General features: G+C 44.0%; 1 protein-coding gene across 16 annotated transcripts in view; it reads left to right on the top strand.

Annotated features, from left to right (window-relative positions):
• LOC126491101 (glutathione S-transferase A2) overlaps positions 1 to 27,819 on the top strand; it is a 193,948-nt gene that overhangs the window by 43,177 nt on the left and 122,952 nt on the right. For 2 of the 16 annotated variants that reach the window (XM_050126574.1, XM_050126581.1), the window contains exons 2-7: positions 10,811 to 10,916; positions 14,433 to 14,484; positions 17,686 to 17,818; positions 19,779 to 19,920; positions 21,902 to 22,033; positions 22,901 to 23,132. The exons of 4 other annotated variants lie outside the window; for them this stretch is intronic. In XM_050126574.1, the coding sequence (XP_049982531.1) occupies positions 10,830 to 10,916; positions 14,433 to 14,484; positions 17,686 to 17,818; positions 19,779 to 19,920; positions 21,902 to 22,033; positions 22,901 to 23,023 (669 nt within the window). In that variant the 5' untranslated portion in view covers positions 10,811 to 10,829 and the 3' untranslated portion in view covers positions 23,024 to 23,132. Of the gene's footprint in view, positions 1 to 8,437; positions 8,581 to 10,810; positions 10,917 to 11,015; positions 11,025 to 14,432; positions 14,485 to 17,685; positions 17,819 to 19,778; positions 19,921 to 21,901; positions 22,034 to 22,900; positions 23,133 to 27,819 lie in introns of those variants that run through there. 10 more of the 16 variants (XM_050126615.1, XM_050126621.1, XM_050126638.1 and 7 more) reach the window with 8 other exon arrangements.

Here is a 27,819-nt window from a genome sequence, read left to right on the forward strand (position 1 = left end):
AAAAAAAAAAAAAAAAAAAAAAAAAAAAAAAAAAAAAAAAAAAAAAAAAGAAAAAAATGATAAGAATGGGGAAATGGGGAAAGGTGGAATGTAGAGGAGGAGGAAATACAATACATAAGGAATGGGAGAGGAACAAATGATTAATATGTGAAAAAGTCATAAAGAATTATTTTATATTTGCCTAAAATTACACATATATGCTGGCTACTTTTATGAGAACTTGACAAATCTGGAGTTATTTAGGAAGAGGAAATCTCAACTGAGAATAGGACCCCCCCCACACACACCACGGTTTGTAGGCACGCCTGTAGTACATTTTCCTAATTAGTAATTGATGTAAAATCAATCAGTCCATTGTAAGTGGTGGCACCTATGGGAAGGTGGTTCTGGGTGTTTAAGAAAGCAGACTGAGGAAGCCTGCAGGAGCCATCCCGAAACCAGCAATTCTCCATGGCCTCTGCTTCATTCCTGCCTCTAGGCTCCTGCCTTGAGTCCCTATCCTGACTTCCTTGGATGATGGACTACAAGCTGTAAGATGAAGTAAACCCTTTTCTCTCAAGTTTCTTATGACCATGGTGTTTATCACAGCAACAGAAACCCTAACTAAAACAATATATAAGGTATTTGTAACTGTATATTTTCAATGGAGTTATGCCACTTGGGATAATAATGTTTCCCATAAAGTCACAGACTATGTACTAAAAATCTCACTACCAGGTATGAGACACTCCCTTTTGAGTTGTTGGCCAGAGAAGTGAAAGAGACTTCTTGTTGGCATCGCCTGTTTGTTCCTGGCCACTCATATCTGACATCCATTTTGTTGGCGGAGGCTGTTCATTTGTTCCTGCCTGCTCAGAACTGAAATAATCACAAGAAAATATATTATTTGCAATACTGTTTGGTCAAAAGTATAACTGTATTTCTAGCTAGAGCTTACATCTTAAATTAACCCATTTCTATTATTTTATATTTAATCACAAGCCTCGTGGTTTAAGGGCAAGTTTCCAGCTGGCAGCTTGTGTCTTTCTCCTCTGGTGGTTACGTGGCATCTCACTGACTGTCTCTATCTATCTTTTCCAGCCTGACTATATTCTGTTAAGCCATTGACTGAAAGCAGGTTTTTATTAACCAATGGCAATACAGCATATTCATAGCATACAGAGGGGAATCCCACATAAACTCCCCCAAACAATATAGGCTATTATGTTGTCCTTTAAGGTAAGGGCCCATGGCTAAAGACACCACACACTTCTGACACAGGACTTGGAGGATTCACGCTGGGACTTCCCCAAAAGCCTCCCCTCTGAGGACTCGCTTCCATAACACCAGCTGGGACTGTGCCAGATGCCAGGGGAGAAAGGTGACCAATAGCCCTACCTTGCTGTGATGCCCATGACCCCAAACAACAACCAGCATGGCGAGATAGACCCACAGTTCATGTCTTGACTGTAACCAACAGCTGTCTAATTGGAGCTAAGCCTTGATCAACATGAGGGAAATCATGCCTGATACTGAGAGAATTAACCAACCATCAGGACTAGCGAAGCCAGAAATCTTAGAGGAAAACATACTACTGCCACTTTCCTAATTCAGTATAATTCCTAACTGCATTCTAAATACTTATTCTTATAACCACAGATAGCTCTCATGGAAGAAATGGTGATAAAAAAAATATATTTTTTACTCTTTTATATGCGCCTAACAAAATCAAATAACTGCCATGTTACGGCTTAATGGAAATCTATGCTAAGAAATTATACAAGTAGGTATAACATCACCTTGTTAGAGATTATAATAAAATAGTAACACACTAGTTCAGAATGGAGTGTAATAATGGTTTCTTTATTTAGGGGTAGACTCACAGATCAACTGTCTCCTGCATGAGTGGGGAGCAAAAACAGAATCCAGTAGCCAAAGGGAGACACATGTTTATTACATCTGTATGTATAGTACATGTGACCACACCCAAAGTGGGCCAGTATTTTAAATGCTGTTGGCTGAAGGAGTTCCCACAGCATTACTTCATGAATGAAGCTTCTATTTGAAGTAGTTGGGAACCATAACAGAAAGTCACAATTGGTCAAAATGCAGATAATACCAAACTATGGGATTCCCAGGCCCACCCAACTGATACATCTACAACTCAACTCCCACATGTAAAGCTCAGGGAACAATGTGGAAAAAGGAGCAGAAGGATTATAAGAGCCAAACAGACAGAAGTCTGCTGCGAAATTGTGCCTTCTATGACAGGAATGCTACACCCATAAAATCTCAACATGGCTGTCTAAACAAGACCTGAGCAATTCCAACACCAGTATAGATGAAGGAAATCTTATGGGTCACACCCATAAAGTGCTACAAGAAATTAGCAACTGTTGAGAAGGAATTAGGCTTTCTCAGGGATGAGCCCCTTGGTTGGATCCTATACCAAGGGGTCAACCCTAGACACACACAGGCAGATAACACTAGACAGAATCAGCAGAACATATTTATGTTTATTTGTTTATATGTATATATAACAAAGATTAAAGAAAAGGAGACTGTGAATTTTTTAGAGGTTGGGAGGGGTGCATACTGGGAGGGAGGAAAAGAGTGGAGAATGATGTAATATTTTACTTGAATTTTAAAAGAAAGATCTCAAAGTGAATACTGGTGAAGGTGTCATAAAATGACTCACTGGGTAAGGGCATCATCTGCCAGACTCACCACCGGAATTTAATCCCTGATTCCACAGAGTGGAAGGGGAGAATCAACTCCACTAAGTTGTACTCTGACATTTATGTATACACTGTGACATGCATACATGTGTGCACACTTACATGTAAACACATAAGTATAAAAGTAAATGGCTGGTGACAATGTGAGGAAAGAGAAACCCTTGGTGACTGCTTGTGTCTTTACCTGGGCTTTGGTGTCAGGGTAATAGTGCATCATAAAATGAGTTTGGAAACCTCTCTTCCTCTTCTACTCGTGAAATAATTTGGTCATCTGGTGTCAGTTCTCTTTTAAGTACAGTAGACTTCTGCAGTGACTTCATCTGGCTCTAGGCATGTTTAAGTTAGAGTCTTATTATTACTGCTTCAGTCTTGCTGCTGGTTATGAATCAGTTTAAGGACTTTTCTTCTTAGCTTAATTTTGCCACATCCTGTGCATTTAGAAATTCATCCATTTATCTTAAATTTTCCAATTTACTGGTTTAAAAGTACTTAAAGTACGTTCTTATGCTTTTCTGGATTTCATTAATATCTGCTGTCAACGTGTCCCTTGTTATTTTCAAGTTTGTTTGTTTTTTGTTGTTATTGTTTGTTCGCTTGGTTTTTGCTTTTCTCTAGTCACTGTGTTTTCTGGTTTCCTCCCAGAGAGAGCACAGAAGCCCTGAGAGCTGGGATAGGGGATTCCTTCCCACAGAACAATGGTGACTGGGGCCCTGGGTGGGACCACATGTTCTCATAGAGGGACAGGGAATAGAGAGGGTTTAGGACATTGTGAGGCAGGGGACATCTGCATAGTTCTACCCCACTGCAGACATGACAGAGTAGCCCAGACTTTCTAGGGTCATAGATAATATTACCGTACTGACAAGTTAACCAACTCCAGAGTTCTCTAGTTCACTGCTGATGGCCGATCCTTCGTACGAAGATATTTTGAGTTTTCTGATACTTGCAAGTGGAAGCATCTCAGGGACCACATCTCCAGGCAAACAGCATCAGAGAATGTGCTTAGAGGATTCTGAGGGGTCAGAGAATAGTGTGAGTCTCTGTTGAAGAGAAGCTGAAGGATGGGGAGTAAGAGATGGGTTAAAACACATTGAAGTGGGAGAGGAGAAGCCCACAGGGATGTCCCCAACTCCCACTCAACCAGCAACTCAGAGATTCTTCTGGACAAACATCACTGTGTTCAACCAAGTTTGTGGGTGGAGTCAGGGATTGATGCAGGTTCACAATTTAGACTGTGGGAAGTTCCATAGACGGCTTGTAAGAGTCATAGCTGTTGCATCTGTCTTTTGGTGACATTTGCTGACACTCAGACTTTGATAAAGAATAAAAGTCACACAGCCAGGGATATGTATTAAGACCCTGTCTCAAAAAAACTAAATGCAAATAAAATTCAGAAATGTGCAAAGATTCTCTAATTTATTTAAATGTACAAAAAAATACCAACAGAGTTTCTAGGCTACCTTCCACCAAACTTCTAGTGTTTTCCAAGCCCTGCTTCAGCCTGTCCCTTTAAGGGCTCACATTAACTTTGGTACTGTGGCCTCTTGCTTCATCAACCTTGACTGTCATCTCTGGGCTCATTTACTGAATTTGAAGGTCACCTGATGCTAATGATTTGGGACTTTGAGTTCCAATATATTTTTTAATTTGGCACATTGTTTGCTTTGGATTGCCTTTTGACTAATAAATATCTATCAAGACTCAAGTGCTTCTTTGGTAAAATTCTGCCTGACTGGACTCTTCCAGAACTTTCAGCACTCCCTGACTCCAAGATCTGCTCACTACACTCCCCCCCTTCTGGGCCCAGATTCTTGCAGCCTGTGGACATAGGCAACTCCTCTCTGCCCATGAGAGTTATACACACAATGTACCCTAATCACAGCTGCCCTGGGGAAGTTGTGTGCCATACAGCACATGTGTATCTCACACTATCAGTCAGGAGCTCAGCTTTCCCTCTGAGACACTGGGCTCAGAGATAAGTCGGCAAGCCAAAGTTAGTGAGCAGTTGAGCCTTGAACTCAGAGTTCCCAGTTCTTTGCCATGAAGCGTGAGACACGGAGCCAATTGGATTTATGTACAGCAAAGTCAACCCTGTGCCATACTGGCTGTTCCTTTCATTTTGTTTTGTGGCACAGGAAGTTGAGGCTATACCTTCCCACATGCTCTCCCACTCTTCTCTATCCTGTGTCTTCTTTTCCACCCTTGGTTTATTATTATTATTATTTCATGTGTGCATGTCTTCGTGTATCTATGTTGATTGTATATGCAGTTCTCACAGAAGCAGAAGGAGGCATTGGATCTTCTGCAGATGGAGTTGGATAGTTGTGAGCCTCCTGGATGCTGAGAACCAACTCCCATCCTCCAGAGCAGCAATCTCTCTGACCCCATTTCTAATTGGTTACTTCTGTAGATTTACTTTAGGGACAGTGTCTTAGTTTGGGTTTCTACTGCTGTAAACAGATAACATGACCACGGCAACATCTATAAGGGAAAAGCATTGAATTGGGCTGCCTTACCTTTTCAGAGGTTTAGTCCGTTATAGTCATGGTGCAACATGGTGACATGCGGCAGACACAGTGCTAGAGAAGTAGCCGAGTGTCCTACATGTTGGCTTGCAGGCAACAGGAAGTGGGATGAAATACTAGGCTGTATCTTGCGCACATATGAAGCCTCAAAGCCCACCTCCACAGTGACACACTTCCGCCAACAAGGCCAACCTCCTTAATAGTGCCGCTCCCTTTTGGGGTCATTTTCTTTCAAACCAAATCATACAGAGTTTCCCTCTGTATTCCTAGGTGCCGTGGAACTCCTTCTACAGACCAGATGCCTTGATTGACCCCTTCTGCTTCTGCTGGCCAGGGGCTGAGGTTACTGGCACGTGCCATTGTTGTTCATCAGTTCCTTCCATCAGAACAGACAGCTCAGTAGTTAAGAGCACTTGTTCTAGAGGACTCATTCACTTTCCAGCATTGACAAGGTGTAACTCCAGTTTCAGGGTATCTGAAGCCCTCCTCTCTGGGTAACAGGCACATGTTAGTGCACAGGCATACAGGCAGGCAAACCACTGTATTTGTGAACTAAATAGAGAAAGAAAGAAAAAGAACAACAACAAAAAAATCTTTGGAGAAACAGAGGTGGTCCTAGCTGGAAAGAAATAAATATGAGTCTAGAATAGCTTTACTGTAGAAAGAAGACTCAAACTACTTTCTATTGCATAGGACCCTGTGCGAAATCATATGTTGAGAAAAAAACAAGATTAATTTGTTTTATTTTGCCAAAAAAAAAAAACCCCTTCATTCATTTTATCAGAAAATAACAAGGAGGCCCTGTACTGAGCCAGTGGTCATTCTTCAGTGACCGGATTCTTGAGACAGAGGATGAGGGGATCAGAAGGAAAAGAGACAGGTAAGTTTAGATTGGGGAAGTCTTACACAAGCTATGTCTTAAGCCAAGGAAGTTTATTAAAAAGTACAGCATCTTTTATACTATTGTTCAGGGAAAAATGGGGCAAAGTCAGCAGGTGGCTAATCAATAATATGCACAAAGGGAACACAGGGAATCTCAAGGACATTAGAGACGGAGCACACAGTGGCCTTGGGACTGAAACTCAAGTCTCATCAAGAGGAGCAGCCACATTCCCAGGAACCAAAATCTAGACTCCTTCGAGGTCCAGGCCTCCTCCCCAGGCTGGCCTTGCCAAGTCCACTTCTGAGCAAGGTCACAAAACTAGGTTCCTTTTGTCCTTTCATCACGTCTTCTGAGAAAGCCTTAGATTGTTGGACTGTCACCAAGGCCCAAGACATGCTTCTAAAACATGGCTAACACTCTTCACACAAATGCTTAAGAGGCAAAGAGAGAGAGGCTCAGAGTGAGATGACACAGGAATATTGGTGTCCAAATAACTGTCACACAGGGAAAGAGTATTTGGGGGTCCTATGCTTTGATCTTCTCTTTTCCATTTTGGCTCTAGCCCGGGCTCTTGGGAGCATGCCAGAACAAATATTACCTCCAAGCCGCGCTCCCAACCCTGTAAACTTTTCTCCAGAGAAAGTTATTTCAAAGAAAGCATTTGTAGAACGTGCTCCGTTTTTATTAAAAATAAAGTTTAGGATTTCTATCAAAGAACTTTTACATTTGTTATTTCAGAGGTGGGACATGACGGGCCACTAGAATGTCCTTTCTACACCTGCACACGGTGACACATCACAAACACTAAGGAAAGTTGGTCACACACTCACAGAGACTTTCCAGTGTGCTGTGCACTTGGCCAGCCTTGGGAACTCAGAACCAAGCCCTGGAGAGCTCCTTGCTCAGGGCTTTGTGCTGTCTGCACAGGGACCTGATGGGGAAGCCCAGCATGTGGATGGAGAGGAGCAGGCCCAGCTGAAGCAATGGTGAGTGCGGAGCCTGGGCTGCAGAAAGACTAAAGTGCAGGCAGGCTAGGAGAACAGGACATGGTCTCAGGAAAATGGCACCACAGGCAGGCAGCTGAGGGCTGGGACAATGGACTCAGTTTTGAGGCAACAGCACCCTCAGCAGAGCTCCTGACTCAGCCCTTGCTGTGCACTTGAGATCTCCAGTTCTCTCCAGCAAGTCTCCACAGTGCCCTCCTGGGACACTTGCCTTCCCCACAGGTTTTCTTTCTTCCTCTGCCAGGTGCTCACTGCCTGTGACATGGACTCTTTCATGAGCTGTGTCAGACACAACTCTTCCCTGGAACTGACTGACACATGGACTTGAGACCCTGTGCTGTGCACATGCGCATCACCCTGGAGGGCAGCACTGCTGTTTGCCAGCTGTTTGTAGAGCAGTGGAGCAGATTCTACAGCTGAGGAGAAATTAGCAGTGCACACCAGGATACAAAGGGGCCAGCCCTGGACACTGGGAGGGTGTGCAGACTCAGGCAGTGACATGCATCTCTGAAGCCACCCAGGTCAGCATGCAATGATTAATAGCCCAAGATCTATGAACCAATGATTATAACTAAAATCCCAAGTGAACTTTTGGATCTGTGAGTGAAGTCAGTGACAGATGCCCTTGTTTGTGGATAAGACATCTGAGTCTGAACTTGCATGAAAGTAACAGAAATTCTCAATGCCTTAGAAATGCCATTGCTAATGGTGACATGACAGCTTCCCCACAGCAGGAACTGCAGGGATGCACAGATGCACAGAGACCCAGAGCATGCTGGGACAGTGTGTTGATGGCCATCCAGGTGAAGTTGAGTGTGAATTGTGAAATTCCTTTCTGCCCTTCAGCTCCTGATTAAAACAGGACAAAGGTTGAGACAAATATTGTATTACAGGACTTTAGCATTCTCATCAGATACAGTAAGCAGGGGGCATTGTAACCTGAACTTCAACTTAGCCTTGAAGTGAGGAAATGTGTTAATTCTGTAATTTAAGGCTTCTTCACAAACTTTCCCCAAATTCAGTAGACGTGAGTCACATCTTATCATAGTTGAGGGTTCCGTGGTTGACTCTGTGACACCATTCATGCTTCTAGCTCAGTCCTCCCTCCCGTGTTTCTTCTGTCCTGAGCAACGTGCTTCATTAGGGTTGTTCACAGGAACACACACGAGAGGTCACTTAGAGACACAGGATCATTAAATCAATGAAAACATTCAAGGATCCAGATCTTCCGGAGAGGGTGGTGGCTTGCAAAACCCTCTGTGATTTGTCAGTCTATCATGAAACTCTGGATACTGAACTCAGTGGGAGTCAGTGGGAGCCAATGGGAGTGGCTGCTCCCTATTGGTCCCCACCACCTTGATAAGAATGGTCAACTTACTAAAGTAGCTCCCACACTCTTCTGAAGCAGGAGTTGGGGAGCTGAGCAGAGGAGAAATCTGGACTCTCACTAGGTCAGTTCTCTCTCTTATAACCTCTGTAACTAGTTCCATGTCTGCATCAGTGGAAAACAGCTTTTCAATGTTCTATTTAGCATTCATTAATTGTACAAAAGAGGTGGTTCTATAATGTAATTTCTACTCATGTAATTGTAATACAGTTTTATTATATTCACTGCTCAGTACCATTGATTCTAGCTGTGTTTGAATCTGGTTCACATGAATTATTTTGTTAATGAATGTTGAGTAGCAAGCTATTTCTCCTCCTCTCTTCCTTCTCTCTTTCTGTCCTCCCTCCTCTCCTCCATTCCTTCTTCCTCATTTCTCCCTGTTTCCTCTGTCCTGGTCTTCATTCTTCCCTTCTTCTGTCCCTTCCTTCCTCCTCCTCCAGGGTCACTGAGCTAAAGAGTGGGGTTTAAGGTATTTACAAGGGAATCTATATGTGTGGGATTTAGGACAGTGAGGAGTAGACCTGGATTGTTCTCTCAGGCAAACCTGAGATCAATAACGTTCTTCTTTTGAATTGTGTTCCAGTCTCACAGAGAACGTGCAGATTCCTCTCACTTGAGAACTTGAATTCACCCAGACTCTCCCAGGCCTCCCTCCCAAAGCCCTTCCTTCCCCAGTCTGGATTTCTACCACATTTTTTTTTTGTGTCCTGTGGATGGATTCTGATTGCTTTGATGATCCTGTTTAAGTAGCAGGTTTCATACTTAGGATTTGTTACTTTATTACTATCTTATTATTTAATTACAAACAACACAACCTGTTTTTAGATGGTAATCCCAAGAAAGAGAATGAAAAAAAAAAGTGTGAACTTGAACTATTGAACCATGAAATGTCCGAGGAATGTAGACTGAATTTTGCATCGTACACCAAAGACAAGGTTGTCTGTGTATTTCTTCTGTGATCACAGCTGTGTGTATGAGGAAATGCATGCGAGACCAGAAAACAGTTTAAAATTCTGTAGGAAGACATGGCAGAAAGAAATGAGTCTGTAGAGGAACGAGGTTAAACCCAAACTCTGATGCTCAGCCGTTATGTGGCCAACCCTATGCTAAGGTTCAAAGCATTCATCACTAATCTGGAGAAGACCGGCGTACTCTGAGGCAGTGTGCAGCTCTAAAACCGGGAGGTTAGAGGTTCTGCAGTATGGTGAGGGATCTGAAAGCCTCAGCATTTCAGAGTCCCTGTGAATCCCCAGTATTGGACTCTCCAGGGCAAAGGAGAGTTCATGGAGAAAACAGAAAAGCAAACAGAAAGACAAAAAGAACAGAGCATTATACAGTGCTGTAGGAAACTGCCAGGTGCCCAAGAGAAGCAGCTGTGACCTGAGGGCAGGGAGGTCGATGTCTGCGGGGTCAGAATGTTGCTGAGGCCTGGTGATGCTGAACTGGTGGGAGGAGCCTTCAGCCCTGGAGACCTGATGTCTTCTTCTAGCCTTCTTAGCCACTTCAGCCATGGGCATTTCACATACACACACACACACACACACACACACACACACACACACACACACACAGACTTATACACACAAATGCACACACTCATGTATATATACACACACAAGTAGAGTGTTTTTAAAAGGCAGACTCTGAAATTTCCTATCACATCACAAGTTGAAGACACTGCACATGACCCATGATGTTGACTTACAGCCCACTGAGCAGCAGGACCCAGTATGTGGGTTCCCTGTGCACGAACTGAGCTGCACTCGCAGGGTTTCCTCATCACGTGACTGTCTGGACATCTATCTCTCCTGTAGACTGGAAACAGGGGCAGCTCCTCACCAGCAAACTCTGTGGTGATTACATGCAGTTCACATGAACAACTGCTCGTTATGTGGTGTGCACCAAAGGCAGTGACTCCCTGTGATATGAAGTTGATGCATCAACTACCGCCTTCTGGACCATAGAACAGGATCCAGTCTAGCAGGGGGAAACAGACCTGCAACCAGGAGATGGGCCCTTCTCCTGTGGGGAGAACAAGGGTTTATTTAGCACAGCTAGGGTGACATGAAGCCATCAAAGCTTCTGAACTGAGCAAACCAAGAGCTATAAGACTGGGGAGGGACTTTGTCTCATCCCCTCCATGATGGCTCTGCTTTCTGGGTGAGAGATTAGTCATTAGACCTTCCTGGGCCCCTGCAAAAGAAGGTAGACGGCTCTTCCCTAGTGCTGTATTACTGGCCATATCCCAGAGCGCAGTCTCTTAGGGATTGATCTCTTTGCTTTTCCATTCACAGTGAAACCATAGCTGCAGCCATGGCTGGGAAGCCCATGCTTTACTACTACATTGGCCGTGGCAAAATGGAGTGCATCAGGTGGCTCCTGGCTGCAGCAGGGGTGGAAGTAGGTTGTGCATTGCTCTTCTGTGCCAGGACCTAAGATAAGTCTAAATACTTCTCTAAGCTGAGAGGCTCCACACCGGGAAAACTGTACACAGAATGAAATTCAATGGTAATCTTGATGTACTGAGAAGGAGATTAACTGTTTTATGTAAATGATAATTTTACTATGCTTTATACCAAAACCTCATTCACTTAAAAACTGTTTTAAGGAGAAAAATATATCAGTAATTACTCATTGGGTTAATTAGCTATTTGAGTTGTATCAAGTAATATAATGAGACATACAGAATTAGAAATTTAAATACTGATAATTAGGCAATAGTAATTGATTATTTCAGGTCATGGCATGATATTTTGATTTGAGGTGTGACACCATTCTTTTAAAAAGAGTATTTACACTTGGAGATTCACTACTGTGAATTTGTGATAGGGACATGTGACACCTTGGATGTGTCTGACATTAAGGTCACAGTCACAGAGTCACAGAGAAGATAGGTAGTGATGAACCCAGTGGACATTAGCTGGGGGTTATTGGAGCTGGTGATTGACAGGTGGAGGATCTTTGCATCTTGTGTGCAGTTTTACAGAGTAGAACTAGAAATTTCCATGATAAATATGGTTTCAAGGGGACAGGAGGCTGAAGTGATGGCTCCGTGGTCAAAACCCCATGGTGTCCTTGCAGAGGACCCACACAGGCTGCTCACAGATGCCCGTCGCTCTAGCCTCAGAGGGTGCCCACGCCTCTGGCCTGCACTCCTATAAAATAAAAACTATGAAATTAAATTATACAAAGACGTTCAATAGAGTTAAGTTAAAGATAGACAGGACACATGGGAGCCCTGACACAGAAGACAGAAACACACCGCCTGCCACAGTCCAGCACACTCAGTAATCAGTGTGTAGTGACTTCAGATGCCAGGCGCAGGGCTGGTCGGAAGGGCATAGGTAGGATGTAAAGCAGAGGTGCCATCGTCAGGTGGCCCCGCATCTGTGAGCTTTCAGGAGAAGTGAGAGAGTGGTCCAAGTGAGTGTGGAAGCAGCATTCTGAGGTTAAATGTTTTCTTTCCAGCTTTAGAACAGAAAATTCTGGTAGACGTTCGTGCTGCCCTCTAGAGGTGTCCCTGGGAAAAACACTTCCCAGCTCACTCCAGGGGAGCTCAGCTGTTGGTATTTCCTGACAGGAAGTACTGGAAGCTACTGAGACCTTGCCCTCCTCAGACAGGAGCAGAATGGGAAGGGTAAAAGATGAAGTGGTGTCCTGTGAAGGTGGCTTTGGTGTCCTCCCTCAGTGTCATTTCCCTCCGCTGTGGAATCCACCTCCATTCCTAACCGAACAGGGCTTCAGCTGATCCTTTCTGAATGAAGGAGTTAATAAGAACTGAGACACGCTAGTGCCAGCCCAGGAGGATTCTTTAAATACATGAATAGCTTGGTGCCAGTGTCTGTACGTCAGCTCTGTGGCTCAGGGGATGTTCTAAGCCACTGGACTGTTGATTCAGTCCAGGAGGAGGTGGGGCGTCTGCACAAGCCTTCCTCTTCCGTGTCCATAGTGACTGAGAAGGCAGTGGGCAGAGGCCTCTAGAAACTGCGGCTCGGACCTTCCAGCTCAGTGTGCCCACAGGCTGCCATTGTCATCATCCCCCTCACACGCACCAAGCCCATCACAGTTCAGCCACCTCTGTGATGACTGCCACCACTCCCTGCACCTCTCTGAGTGCTGTGCACGTTGTTGACGTCATTTCATTGTCTGTCAGTCCATTCTGTGGGGTTATGGGATCGTCAGCAAACTGTCTCACCACGCAGGCTAGAAGCTGATTTTCTACCTTCCGTGATTGAGAAATTTCTTTAAACTTTTTAAACTGTGAAAGGAAAAGAGTGGTTTAAAGTACTCTAGACAACTGGAGAGATGGTTAGGTAGCTAAAGATTAAACCACATGTGCTTGTGGATCCCAGGAACCCATATAAAAGGCCATCGTGGATTGTCACTAAGTATGTGTACCCTCATTCAAAAACATGTAAGACTCATCCATAAAACCAATATTTTAAGAATGCTGCAGTGACCCTAGGATGTAAGCACCTTTGATATGGGTCTCGAGTAATGGCTTGGCTGTTTAGAGTTCTTATTGCACATGTAGGCTGTCAAGGACCGATCTCGACAGAAATACCTCTTGCCAAGGTAGGGGCACGGGAATTTAGAAATATAAGTAAAGACTATGAAGATCCATAGAAATTAATAATACAAAAACCATAGAATAATAGTGGTCGGGTATTCCAGTGATTACTGAAAATTTGCCTCTGTTTATTTTTCCATAGCTTTTATACCCAATGTAAATGGGGGTGGGGGAGGAGGGAAGTAACAAAAGACTTTATTAACATGATACAAAGGACAACTCAAACAGTCAGTCACTTTAACACTCTGAGACATCCGATCATTAGCATTCTGATGTCTGGGTAGCAAAACTGCCCTAGATCATGTACCCTGAAGGCCGCCCCTCCCCAGGTGACCTCATAGTTACAAAAAAAAAAAAAGAGCAGAAGTACCTGTCATGATTGAATGGAGCTATATCAATGTCAAAAAAATCAAGCAATCACATCCTGCGTTGGGACATGCAATTATACTTGTTGATCATTTGAGCAACCTCCAACTCTCTGACTGTCAGACAAGGTGGAAATGGGCCCAGATTTTAGGGCCTCCACAGTGCACAATCTACTATTGTTCCCAGCACCCACATATGAAGCTAATAACTGCTCATCACTCCATCTCCAACTGAATCTCTCTTCACATGTAAAAGACCATACATAGAAACAAGACACACATCCACAAAGACACGCACACAATTAAAATTAGTAATACTAAATCCTGAAGAAAAGAAACCCAGGCAATCATGGGCCCATACCATGCACCGTGAAATGTGACACAGAAAGTTCTATTCTATTCTCATTGGACTTAACAGGCTTTCCTGGGAGCCCAAAATCTCAAAGTCAACTTTCTAATGCTGGTTCTCCAGTAAGATCACTCTTTTTTGTTTGTTTGTTTGTTCATTTTCAGAGACAGGGTTTCTCTGTATCCTGCTAATGGATCTCTGGAGCCTGTCCTGGAACTTACTCTGTAGATGAGGCTAGCCTCAAACTCAAAGAGACATGCCTGCTTTTGCTTCCTGAGTGCTAAGATTAAAGGCATGGGTCACCTCTGCCCTGCATAGATCACTCTTTTCTTAGGGCCTATTCATAGATGGTGAGGTCAGGGTGGGGGAACACTACAAGATTGAGTACCTTTGTTGTGATCAAAACCCTTTTGTTGATGGATCTAATCTAAATTCCAAGTGACCATGATCAGTCTCCTTTGTATCTACTGTATGTTTTATCTTCTGTAAATGTTCTACCAGACACAGTCAGCTCAAACTCAAAGATCTCCAGTGATACAGAATGTTCTACCAGACACAGATTGTTCAATTTCAAAAGTCTACAATGATACAGAATGGGCTAATGAGAATGCCTTTACTTTTTCTGCTTCCAGTTTGAAGAAAAGTTAATGGAAACTTCAGAAGATTTGGAAAAGTTAATAAAAGGTAACACCAAGTATCTGTATGTCCTCCATGTGGTACCTACTAGATGGTTTACCATGTTGACTGATGTTTCTCTCCCACCAGGTCCTACATCCATTTAGTCCCAAATAAACACACAGAGGCCTGCATTACTTATAAACTGATTTGCCTATTATCTCAGGCTTCTTATTAACTCTTTTAACTTATATTAGCCCATAATTTTTATCTCTGTTAGCAACATGGCTTGGTACCTTTTGGGCAAAGCTGGGACATCATCCTTGCTCTGTGTCTGGATGACAACTGCAGACTGAGTCCTCTTCCCAGAATTCTCATTGCCCTGCCTCTACTTCCTGCCTGGCTACTGGCCAACCAGTATTTATTTAAAATACAAGTGACAGGGTACAGACCATTGTCCCACAACACTCCCCCCTTTTTATAAACAAGAACTCTAAATCAAATCTCCTTTGTTTAGCTTTTCTCCTGACCATTATCCACAACAACTTGTAATCAACATTCTAAATAAAGGCAAACCTACATAATCCATTATTTGGGAATGTGGGCATAGATTTTAGGATACCTCCTGCTGATTGGGGACACTGCTAATCTTATGGGGACCTAAAGAAAATTTAGGATTATGATTAAGTCCTGACTGGAGTATCCTGTGAGGCTTGATCATCTCAGGCAGCAGTCTTTGAACTGTTCTGGATGTAGAACTCAGACGTCTGGGCCATTCCTCCTATCAGAGATTTCTCAGGTGGTCTTCCTTGGTCCAACCTGATATTTCTTAATGCAGGATGAATCCACCGTCCCTCATTTCCTGTAGAAACAAAAGCAAAACCTCTTCTCCAAAGTAACATATCTTTTGACTTCAATTTTTAACTGAAGGTATTTTCAAAATATCTTGGATTAATTCAGCAGCATTTATAAACAAATGTCTTTTAGCAGCTGTTATTTCTTCCTCAGCCATCAAACAATTTAAAGACAACACAATAACATACAGTATCCAGACTCTCTGTGTATTTTTAATCTTTACATGGCTTTATTTTAACCTCTATTTCTTTTATTTTTATTTTTAATTTTTGGCTTTTTGAGACAGGGTTTCTCTGTGTATCTATGACTGTCCTGGAATTCACTCTGTAGATCAGGTTGTCCTTGAACTCACAAAGGTCTGCCTGCCTCTGCCTCCCAAGTGTTGGGATTAAAGGTGTGTGCCTAAAATTCACTTAAGAACCTAAGAAAGCTTAAAAAGGAATTCTAGACACAAAAGAACAGAGTTAAGCATGGCTTTTGGTAGCCACAATTTTTTTTTTCTAGATGGGCTTATAGTGAGCAAGGCACTAGGGCGCAGTAAAAACTGTGTAGCTTCTTTAAAAAAAAAAAAACCTGCAGCTTTCTGGACCATGCTGCCAGCATGAACTCTGACAAGGTCCATCTACAGAGCATTTGAGTGGTGTCTGTGACCACACTGCTACAACTTGTTTAATGGCAACATAGACCTGCTGTGTGCCTAAAAATGGGGCACTGTGCATGGCTCTCAGAGGCAGCAAACAGCTTGGTCATGCTGAACTGGGTAGAACAAGCAGGCAGGGCCATATTTCCTCTAGTAATTCACAAGTAATGCTTAAGTTCATAAGAAGGGCTTAGCATTTTAAGAAGTGCTCCTGGACAATAAAGAATTACAGATACACAATAGGACATATTCAGACATAAAAGACCTCTAAATGAGCCATGGTGTTTAAAAAATATATGTAGGCTTGAAACAGAGAAGAAAAAGAGTATAGAGAGTTATAAAAATGAAATAAATGGTTTAAAAAAGTAAAATCTTTAAAGAGGCAGAAAATAGTCAGTCATAGATTAAAAGGAATAAAGAAAAATAAGCCATACAAAGATGGAAAATTCACAAAGATTCTGGATTATGTATATTATTGTGTTTTCTTTAATTTTTTTTGACTATGAAGGAGCCAAGAACAGAGAGACATTTCATTGTATGGGCTGCTAAGCTAAACCAGCATGTATATTATAAAGGTATCTTGGCTTCAGAATTTGGGTCTAAGGATATGTTGCTTTGGAAAACAGGAAAGGGAAGATGATGTGGGATTCGCCTCTGTATGCTATGAATATCATTGGTAAAGAAAGAACTGCTTTGGGCTTATAGCGGAGCTATAAAGGAACAGAGCTAGGTGGGAAAAACTAAATGGAATGCTGAGAGAAAGGAGGGGGAGTTAGAGAGAAGCATTGGAGCCACCACCTAAGACAGAGGTGCTGAAACTTTGCTGGTAGGCCACAACCTCATGGTGATGCACAGATTAATAGGGACAGGTTAAATTAATATGTAAGAGTTAGCCAATAAGAAGCTAGAGCAAATAGGCCAAGCAGTGATTTAATTAATATAGTTTCTATGTGTTTATTTCGGGACTGAACAGCTGGGAATCAACAAGCAGCTTCCTCCAACATTACCAGAAGGTGATGTTGGTGGGTGATGGGTGGGAACAGTCAGGAATGGCAGAGGGATGTGATGGAGGTGGTGGGGCTCCTTGAAGGGTCTGAAAATGGAGACAGTGATAAAAGTGGGATGCAGATTTCTATAAGAATTTGTCTGGGGGCTTCGGAATAAATGTTTTCTCACTCTTTCTACATCAGAGTGAGCAATTTCATTCAAACTTCTTCTCAGACTTATATTGGACCCACAAGGTCCAATAACCACACAAGTACATGACCATTGATTAAATCACAGGAGGAAAAACAACTGGGATGATTTTCTTGAGTGTTTTCATCATAGCTACTGATGAGTCACTATCATCCCACAAGAACAGGCTGGAGAACTCATGGTGGCTCACTGCATAAGAAAATGTCACACATCACCTTAATGTCACGACAATGATGAGATTGTCAAGCATACTAGTTCTGCTTTCATGGTGGCCCTCTGCTGTCCCTCCTCATCTTCCACATGTATCCAGGGACATGAACTGACATGAAAACGTGCACTAGAAATATAATCTGTGTCTGGATAGGAAATAAAGATGGATGTGATAAGATCAAAAGCCAAAGGAAGGTGGGTGAGACAGAGAGGAAACAGAAGCTAAAAGTAAGTGGGGTTCAGCTTGAAAGACTGAGAGCCAATCATTTATCTTTTGTTTATATGCTCAGACACTTCAATACAACTTTTCTGCTCCTGAGAAGTGAGACTTGGACACCTCACAATCATTTTCCTTTCTTCTTTCACAGATGGGCGTTTGATGTTTCAACAGCTGCCCATGGTGGAGATTGATGGGATGACGCTGGTACAGAGCAGAGCCATTCTCAACTACATTGCCACCAAATACGACCTCTATGGGAAGGATGCAAAAGAGAGAGCCCTGTACGGTATATTTCCTATTATTACTCCAAGGGGAAACAAAGGAAGGATTTGGGCCCCTCCATGAATGTGCAAGAGGGTGGCAGGGTTTATGTCTAGAAGCAGGCTCGTTATACCACTTAGGCCAAGTATGGAAGAGTCCATGGAGGAGAGGGAAGGGCACATGTGGTGGATGCAGGTGAGTGTGGCTACAGCCGAGGATGATGTTGTCAGCACAGCACAGGGACAGAATTGCAAACACAGTGTCCAAAGGTCTGAGCATGGAGGAGCCATGACTCCTGGTGTTCAAGGCTTCAGTGCTGGACCTCAGCCAACAGCTTAGGGCAAAGGAACCAGGACTTGAGGCTGGAGGAGGAGTCCCAGGGAAGGAAGGTGTAGGAGCTGCCTCCCACATCCCAGGAATAGGAACAGTGCAGAGCAAGCATCTGAATTCCCAGCTAGTTCTACTGGTCTGCTCAATGATCTTAGAGAGATTGGTTCCTAATGACCAAGATAACCTGAATCATTTAACTCAGCACTAACACAGTTCTATGGACTGCACCACCCATGCTGGGACCCACTCTGCTTGACAAAATCCTTCACTCATAAACCACTGTGTAGGAGTATTGCCGTTGTTCAAGAGCTAAAGGTGGTGCTAGCCATGATCTATACTGAGGGAAACGTTTGTCCATGGGAAACAGAGACTCGGTTGTAACAGTGCTTGTATAGAAATACTTGTAGCAGCATTATTTATAATTTTCTCATGGTAGGATCAGCCATGATATTCAATAAAAGATGAAGGAGGAGCACAGCATATGATTTTAGCCATGAACATACATGAAGGGGCAAGGGAAGCACAGCAAAGGTAAAGCATGAACATTTTATGATGCTCCTGGCTCATGTTATATGAAATATTCTCGAGTTCCCCCTGGATAAGGAGGAAGCAGATTCGTCCTCCTGCAGCAGCTGCCACAGTGGCAGGATTGGGGTCAGAAGGGAGTGAGGATCAGACTCTGCTAACATTGGATGGTGTCAGCAGTCTCAGAATGCAACGGATGCATTGGAACACAGAATACTACCTTTGCTGGGCCAACACCAGAATTGTGTGGAAGTGTGAAGGTGAAACTCTCCCAAAATCACCGTGTGAACAAGGGATGCATGTGTCTGTGTGTGCTGTGGCTGGGATGAATGAATGAAGAAATAGGCACATTGACAAATGTCAGAAAGGCCAGAATCTAGCAGCAGTGTGTGGAGGTCATCCAGATGTTCTTTGTGAGAAACAAGTGGAAAACTTCTAACACTGACCTAGAATGACTCTGGGCCATGCAGCAGAATGAAAGATGAGAAAACCACAGCGTGGAGACAGAGAGGGACAGGTAGAGGTGGGGGCCGGAGGAGAGACTGACAGAAAGAAACAGAAACAGTCAAGACAGAGACACAGCTAGACACAGCCACACACAGACAGAGACAGAGAGACAGAGAGAGACAGAGAAAACCTGCCTGCTATAGAGTTCATAGTTATTATCTTTTGTTTGTGATTGTTTTGTTTTGTTTTTCTAGACAGGGTTTTTCTGTAGCTTTGCTGCCTGTCCTAGAACTAGCTCTTGTAGACCAGGCTGGCCACGAACTCACAGAGATCCCCTTGCCTCTGAATCCCAAGTGCTGGGATTAAAGGCGTGTACCACCACCACTAGGCTGATGGTTATCATTTTGGATGTCACCAAGTTTATCATGACTGTGTCTCTATATGGGCCAGTGGTGCTCTTTGTACTTTGGATGGGTCATGTGTGTGCAACAAAACTCTAAACATGTATTTTGTTGAAAAGGATGTTCTAGGGACAAAGTTCATATCTGTGTTATTTGCCACTACAGGTGAGTAAGTTTGCAACCACTTTTCATTGTAAATCTCTCAGGTTTTTAGATTAAAAATCAGAATAGTGAATCCCTGAAAACCCTCGACCACATGGATAATTTTGTCTTTCAGGATTGACATGTATACAGAGGGGATTATAGATCTCACTGATATGATGCTGAAAGTGGTAACAGGTTTCCCAGACCAAAGAGAAGCCAATATCTCCTTGGCAAAAGACAAAGCCAAAAGTCGGTACCTGCCTGCCTTTGAAAAAGTAAGTAGGCTGTTTGAAGTCTGGGTGGGTACACTGAGTTCCCAGGACGAGAGAGAGACAGAGGTTGGGAGGGACAGGGTGCTGCCTCACTGACCTTCCATGATCCTCCCTGTGCAGCTCCCTGCTCATAGGACGCTGCATAAAAATAGCCTGTGAAGGAGCACCTTCGCATAGTCAAGCCAATCTAGTGGTCCACATTCGACAGGGTTCAAGGCCATAACCAGTCCTGATCTGTGGAAGGCTGAGCCACACCAGAGATGGACCTAGATCCTGCAGACACACTGGGCTTCAATTCCAGGGCAAACTGCAGAAAACCACAGATGGGAAAATATTCTGTCACATCACACAGGGAGCCCAGAGAGCCACTGGCTGTCAGGAGAAGAGGAGAGAGCTTCAAAGACGGAGGAGAAGAACCAGACCTAGGACAGTGAAGCAGGGGAGAGGAGGAGGCTGATGAAGAGATGTAAAGGAACACTGGCCTGCAGGAGTTAGGGTCACAGATGTCAGGCTTGGGAGGAGAGCTATGCACATCCACACATGAGGGGGTGTCCGTGTACATGTAGTGTCTCTCTTAGTTGGGGCTTCTTTGGATGTGGATCAAGAACAAGTCAGACTAAATTGATCTTCTGTCAAGTAAAGCTAAGAACAAAGCTCTGATCCTACAGGATAAGGGATCCTACACATTCCTCAGAGACCCAACTTTGACCCCATTATAATTCACTGAGCGTTCCCTCATGGCTGCCTCTGCTCTGTGGAAGCAGTGAGGGCTTTAGGAGCCACAGGTCCCCACACAGCCCTCTGGAAACAAGGCCCTGTCTCACAGGATGCAATGTCCAGTCATCACAGCTTGAATTATCTCTGTGTGAATCATGATTTCCAGTCACACAGTGAGCTCTGTACTGAGAACATTTGATGCTTCCTTTTGTAGTTTTAGGTTTTCTTTTTTCCTTCTTCTTCTTCTTTTTTTCTTTACTACAGGATTTCTATATTATATAGTCCTGGCTCTGCAAACTCTCTCTGTGGACTGGCCTCAAGCTCCCAGAGATCCACCTGCCTCAGCATCTTGAGTGCTGGAATTAAATGTGTGTCCCACCATGCCTGGCCTTCTTTGTTTCTGACTGTGGTCATTATATTTTTTTCTCTGTAGACATGTACAGTGTGATAAGGTGACCACAAAGCATTTTAATTCTTCTCTACTTGTAGCTCATGCTGTAGCCAGTGCTTGTGCTTTAGGTTACCTGTGATTTTCATATTGCTGGAATATTTAAGTAAATATCATAAACTGCAACTAAGACAGTTCTATTATTAGATCTTCTCTCCACCAGAAATGTTGAAATAAATAGCCAAAATCAGATAGGAAGATTAGCCCCATATGCTGTTGGCATGCTCGTCTATCCATACAAAGATACTTAGAGACTCTGACTCAGTTCCCCCTGTACAATTCAGCCCTGTCAGTCATGACACAGTGAAGGTTGGGAGTCAGAGCCGATGCTGTACAGGGAAGATGTATTGTAGCTCAGCCAGGTGTATTTCAGATTCCAGAGAACTGAGGGGAGCAGACACAGGAGAGCACAGACACAGGGTGTTCTCTGGTGACTGATGTTCTCTGCAGGTGAAGCCTCTGCCCACGGGACTGAACAGACAGGACAGGGAGAGGAATGTCCTGAACTTCCAGTGCTCTGTCATTTCAAACTAAGTGGAGGAGCCATGATGTGCAAGGGGCTAAGCCCTTATCCCATGTGGGAAATGTACACAGGTGGCGGTGTGAAGGCCATGGGAAGTGCAATGACAGAGAAAGGTCACTGAGCTTTAGAGAGGAGGTCGCGTGCCTGATTCTCATGCTGCCTCTTGCATCATAGGCCTGTGTCTGCAGTTGTATACCTGCCAGGAAGAGTCAGAGACTCCATTGAGAGACTTGAGAAGAAGTAGTGGCCAAAACTCAACCCTGTATGCTCATAATCTGTCTCCTTTAATATGGCAGGTCTTGAAGAGCCATGGACAAGACTACCTTGTTGGCAACAGGCTGACCAGGGTGGACATTCACCTGCTGGAAGTTCTCCTCTATGTTGAAGAGCTTGACTCCAGCATTCTTGACCCATTCCCCCTGCTGAAGGTAAGAGAGGCAGAAAAACAGCCACACATACTTGCCTCTTAGGATATAATATTCCTCTGGGCTGCTGAGTGCCTAACCTCAGGCCTCCAATCTGAGATATTAGATCCTGGTTACATGCATGAAAATAATCTTTTTACATATTGAGTTTTAAGGCTGGAACCCGAAGAAGAACATTTTGCCTTTTATCATGAAAAAGACACAGGACTCCACAGCTCACTCCCTGTTCCTTACAGGCTGCTTCTGGCCTTCATCTTCCACCTCATGTGGTCTGTCTTTGCACTCTCAGCGTGGGAGCAGGTCTCTGTCATGCTGACCCCTTCCTCTGCTCTGACTCCTCAGCACTGTGCTTCTCTCTCCACGGTCCCCACCATGCTGTCTCCCCCCCCCCCCCCCCCCCCCCCCCCCCCCCCCCCCTCCCCCCCCCCCCCACACCNCCCCCCCCCCCCCCCCCCCCCCCCCCCCCCCCCCCCGTGACCCCATCCTTATCTCCAGTGTGAAAACTGACTGTGAGTTGCTCCTGGTCAGACTTTGATGTTTTCTGCCCCCATTTCCAACTCAGTTTGTCACGTCTTCACTTTTCTTTGGTATCTCTGCTATCACACCTGAGAGACACAGTGCTCTGTGCTCTGCACCACACTCTGCACGGGGGTGTCCAGGGGCCAGAGGAGAAGGCAATTGTTTGTCAAAGGAGGTCTTCAGGAAACTATGCAGAGCTGTGCTTTCTAGATCATGGATTTGTCGTTCCTCTCATGTCTTCTCTGAGCCTGTTGCAAGGATGCAGTTGGTCGTGTGCTGGGAGAGGCTCAGATGTTTTACACTGTGCACATGAGCAGTTCTGACTCTCAGGCTGTGTTTTCTGGATCACAGGGCCTGAAGAGCAGAATCAGCAGCCTGCCCAATGTGAAGAAGTTCCTGCAGCCTGGCAGCCAGAGAAAGCCTCCCTATGATGAGAAAATCATTGAAAAGGCAAAGAAGATTTTTAAGATTTAGCCAAGCTGAATTGGCAGAGGCCACAGACACCAGTCTTTGATGTTCTACAAAAATGAGGACCAAGTGTGGATCCTGGCTATTGTGAAATAATAAGGAGGAACAAATGTTATATGTGTCTCGTGTGTTCAAATTATTGACCTGGGATTATGTGCATCACATTTAAAGAGTTCAGCAAACAACAATCATCACTACAAATAAAAACAAAACTTGTGAAAACAGAAAAAAGCTAAATAAAAATACAGTAGCAAAGAAAAGGAGTAACTAACATCAATGTAGAATAAACCAAAAACTTTAAAAGTAAAATTAGTTTACAAGTGGAGAAGATAAAAAGAAAAATGGAAAAAAATTTTTAAAGATTGCAGGTTTGATAGACAGGTATTAGGTAGGTAGTGAAAGATTTTTTTTTAAAGAAAAATTAATGAAGGAAAGAGAAGACAAAATATAAAATTTAAAATAGTGAGAGACAATACGGAGAGCTGTCTCAGGGGTGATAAGCCATGTTGCTCTTGCAGAGGACCCAGGTTAGGGCCCAGCATCTGTCACTCCACCTCCAGAGAACCTGATGTCCTCCTCTGGCCTCTGTTGTCACTGGACACCCGTGAAGCACATACATAACTGTAGGCAAAACACCTCTACACACAGAATAAATATTGAAAATACTTTAATAGTAATAATAAAAGAGAAAAATACACATTAAGCAAAATAACATTAACAGAAACTATCTTTAAAATGTTTTTCTATCTTTAACCTGGTGTGGTGACACATGACTTTAATTCCAGCACTTGGGAGGCAGAGCTACATGGATCTATGTGAGTTTGAGGCCAGTCTGGTCTGCATAGTGAGTTCTAGAACACTCAGAGCTACAGAATAGTGGTGCCCTCTCTCAAAAAATGCAGAAGAATATTCTGTCCTTGCCCCCACTGGAACCCCTGACTTCACCCTTTCCATGCGATATCATATATCCAGGCCCAGCCCTGTCCTGAACATCTTCTGTTGTGGTCTAGCCTGGTGGGTCCTTCTGTTCCTACTCTCTGCATACCCTCCCCTTCCTCAGGTCTAGCCTGGGCTCCACACCACTGCCCTGGTGTATTCTGGTGAGCTCCACTTCCACTGCCATCAACCTCCAGCTCAGGCCAGCCTGCACATCTGCACACACGTCAGACCCTTTCCAGCTGTGGGAGGCACAGAGCCCTTATGCTCACAGATAAGCTCTAGGGAACCAGGAATGCTAAACACACAGGCTTGTCCCTTCAAAGAGAGGGAGGCATTACCAGTTTCCCACCCAGGAGGCTGGGAAACATTGTGGTTAACAGCCTGGTGACCTTTGAGCTATCCGTGTATCGAAGATCACACCGGATCCTCTAGAATGGGAGGGAAAGGAACACATCATTACATTATGTGAAAACATCATAAGGAATCACATTATTTCATATTTACCTAAAATTACACGAGTGTGCTTCTAGTTTTATGTCAGCTTGACAAAACTAGAGTTATGAGGGAAGAGGGAACATCAACTGAGAAAATATGGCTTGTAGGCTCACCAGTGGCACATTTTCCTAAAGTCCAGGAGGAGCCCTGGGTGTCTGGAACTTGTTTTGTAGACCAGGTTGGCCTTGAACTCAGAGATCTGCCTGTCTGTGCCTTCTGAGTGTTGGAATTAAAGGCTTGTGCAAACACACCTGGTTTAATCTTTATCTGGTGAGAGGAAGAGGTAAAAGACGTCTTCCTATAGTACTCTGGGCTACTCCTGGACTTTAGGGCTGTGTGTGAAGGTTTTCTAGAGGAGTCTTGTGGGACCCACTCCTGAGATGAGCTTCTCACCTGGCCTGCATCCCAGCAGAGTTTCAGGGAGGGAACTGAGGGATGGGAGAAGAGGTGTGGCAGAAGTGGAATTGTAAGGAAACAATCACATCCGGGTTGTGCAGCATGGGGCTCACTGCCTGCTTCCACAGGAGCAGGGAATTAAGTCTGAGCTTTTGTGAAGCTGACTTAAACTGAGAGGGAGATTTTACATGAAGATGCTTGCATGGGATTTACCCATAGTAAGTAGAATAGATCCTTCTAGGTAGAAAATTTTAGAAGTGGTTTTCTTTCTTTCTTTTCCTTCCTTTCTTCCTTCCTCTCTCTTACCCTCCCTTCTTTCTTTCTTCTTCCCTTTCTCTCTTCCCTCCCTCTCTTCCCTCCCTCCCTGTCTCCCTGTCTCCCTCCCTCCCTCCCTCTTTCCTTCCTTCCTTCCTTCCTTCCTTCCTTCCTTCCTTCCTTCCTTCCTTCCTTCCTTCCTTCCTTCCTTCCTTCTTTTTGGGGGCTTGTGACTGTACCTGGAGATTGAGAGCTGTAAGCAAGTAACTTACCTCTGAGAAAATGGCAATGGGATGAGGAGTCTGACAGTGCAGGGGCAAATGAGGATAACTGACATCTTCAAGCCCCAATGACAGGCAGAGGAGATAAGAGCCAGAGCCTGGGTGGAGGGAGCAGATTGACAGGTGCTGAGAACACTGGCAAGATGAGTGATTGAGTGTCCATTGTGTTCAGATGACTCTTGTCATGCCTGTGGGGTCTGGAGTTACTTAATGCAGGACATAGCAGGTCAAAAGTAAAGGGTGCAGAGTGATTTTATACCTAGTTTCACAGTTAAGACGTCAAAACATATCTTACAAGTAGACTGTATTCTTTGTGGTTCTCTATTTCGATCTCTCTGTGAACTTCTGTGTAACCAGCTGCTTCTGTGCCCCCCATGTTGCCTGAGTGCAGGTGCCACTGTCTGGCATTTTATATCTGAGATACAGTCTTACTAATTTAAGTTATGTCACATCTTAAATACATAATACTCTCTTGAACGGTAAAATCTTAAATCAGAGGGAAAGCTCTCATTCTCTCAATCAGAGCACCTGGAAGGAGGAGGCAAGAAGACCTTGAATTCTCAGCCAGGCAGGCCTACATAGGATGACCTGCTTTCAAGAGCAAAACAAAGTCATTTTTTGTTTGTTTGTTTGTTTTCAGTTCATTTTGGAGAGTGGTTGGTTTTTTTTTTTTTGTTGTTATTTTTTTTTTTTTTTTTTTTTTTTTTTTTTTTTTTTGAGACAGAGTTTCTCTGTGTAACCATCTCAGCTGTTCTAAAACTAGTTCTTGTAAACCAGGCTGGAAATCATGGAGATCTGCCTGCCTCTGCATCCTGGGTGCAGGGGATTAAAGGCGTGCACCACCACTGCCCAGCAATAAGGTACTTTTAAAAAGTAGATAGCAGCCTGGGATAAAACCGGTCTTGCTGAACATAGCGGACAATGAGGACTACTGAGAACTCAAGAACAATGGCAATGGGTTTTTGATCCTATTGCACGTATTGGCTTTGTGGGAGCCTAGGCAGTTTGGATGCTCACCTTACTAGACCTGGATGGAGGTAGGTGGTCCTTGGACTTCCCACAGGGCAGGGAACCCTGATGGCTCTTTGGGATGACGAGGGAGGGGGACTTGATTGGGGGAGGGTGAGGGAAATGGGAGGCGGTGGGGAAGAGACAGAAATCTTTAATAAATAAATAAAATAAATAAATAAAAAGGCATATGGTGTAAAAAAATAAAATAAAATAAAAAGTAGATAGATATAAATGTATATACAGGCATGTATATGCTGTAACAACAGAGAGAAAGAGTCTGTGAATCTGAGAGAGAACACGGAGAGTGTGCTCAAGAATTTGGAGGGATTAAGGGAGGGAAAAATGATGTAATCAGATTATAATCTCAAAAAAAATTAAGCGGCTACTTCTAGTGTTTTTACTTTGCTGATTTTCTCAATGTCAGAAACAACCTCAATGACATGGCTCCCTGGTCATTTCCTGGGTCCTCAGATAGAGTACCAGTTGTATAGGGCCACACGCCAGTGGGCAGAACAAGGCTCTTACTATCTTGATTTTTCTTATGCTGATCAAAGCTTAGGTCCAATTAGATAGCTGTTGGTGACTGTCAAGATATGAACTTGCCATGCTGCTTGTTGTTTGGGGTCATGGGCATCACAATGAGGTAGGGTTATCGGTCACCTTTCTCCCCTGTCTCAGAAACCAAACAAACAAAAGAAAAATAAAGCTACAAAAGCACCTTAGAACGCAATAAAACCAAAAACCAAACAGGCTAGCTCTTTCCCAGTTGAGTCAAATACACAGGCCCAGTTTCCCAGCTGCACCTTTTATTTATTAAAAACCATTAAAATTGATTAAAAATCATTTAAAACTGGAACATTGCAATAATAAAACCAGAATATAGTTCCCGATGACTGGTATCACCCACCCCTCCCACCTGTCGTGGCACAAACAGATATGGAGCTTGGCATCCCAGTCTCCAGGCGCAGGCATTTCCACAGCAAGGCTCCTGTCCCCATGTTGAAGTCATGGCCAAGCATGTCTTCTGAACAATGGATGCCGCACAGTCCTCCACCTTAAATAAAGTATCTCTTCAAGGACCACAGCACAGGACTTTGCAGGCCTCTGGCCCAGGCTCTGGCTAAAAAGGAAGCAGCTGTTGAGGCCCATGCTGGCATAGGGATTTTACAGGGTGGATTTGGACTTGGGCATGCCCCAGTGCTCTGGGCGGCTTGCTAAAGCCCAGGCTTCTATGTCTCACTCTCCAGTTTTTGGTTTTGTGGTACTGGAGAGGGTGCCTGAGTGGATTAAGACTTTTAATCAGTGCCCAGGTGACCCTGACCCTGCTGGGCCTCAGAATGGCTGTTGAGAAGCACAGTCAGGTGAAGCTAAGCCATGGGCCAGGCAAAGAGATTTGACAGATTGCATCCCTCTAGAGAGCAGAGC

The sequence above is a fragment of the Alexandromys fortis genome, unplaced genomic scaffold (genome assembly GCF_014885135.2).
Source record: "Alexandromys fortis isolate MF-2015 unplaced genomic scaffold, M_Fortis_MF-2015_v1.1 scaffold_22, whole genome shotgun sequence".
Classification (NCBI taxonomy): Eukaryota; Metazoa; Chordata; class Mammalia; order Rodentia; family Cricetidae; genus Alexandromys; species Alexandromys fortis.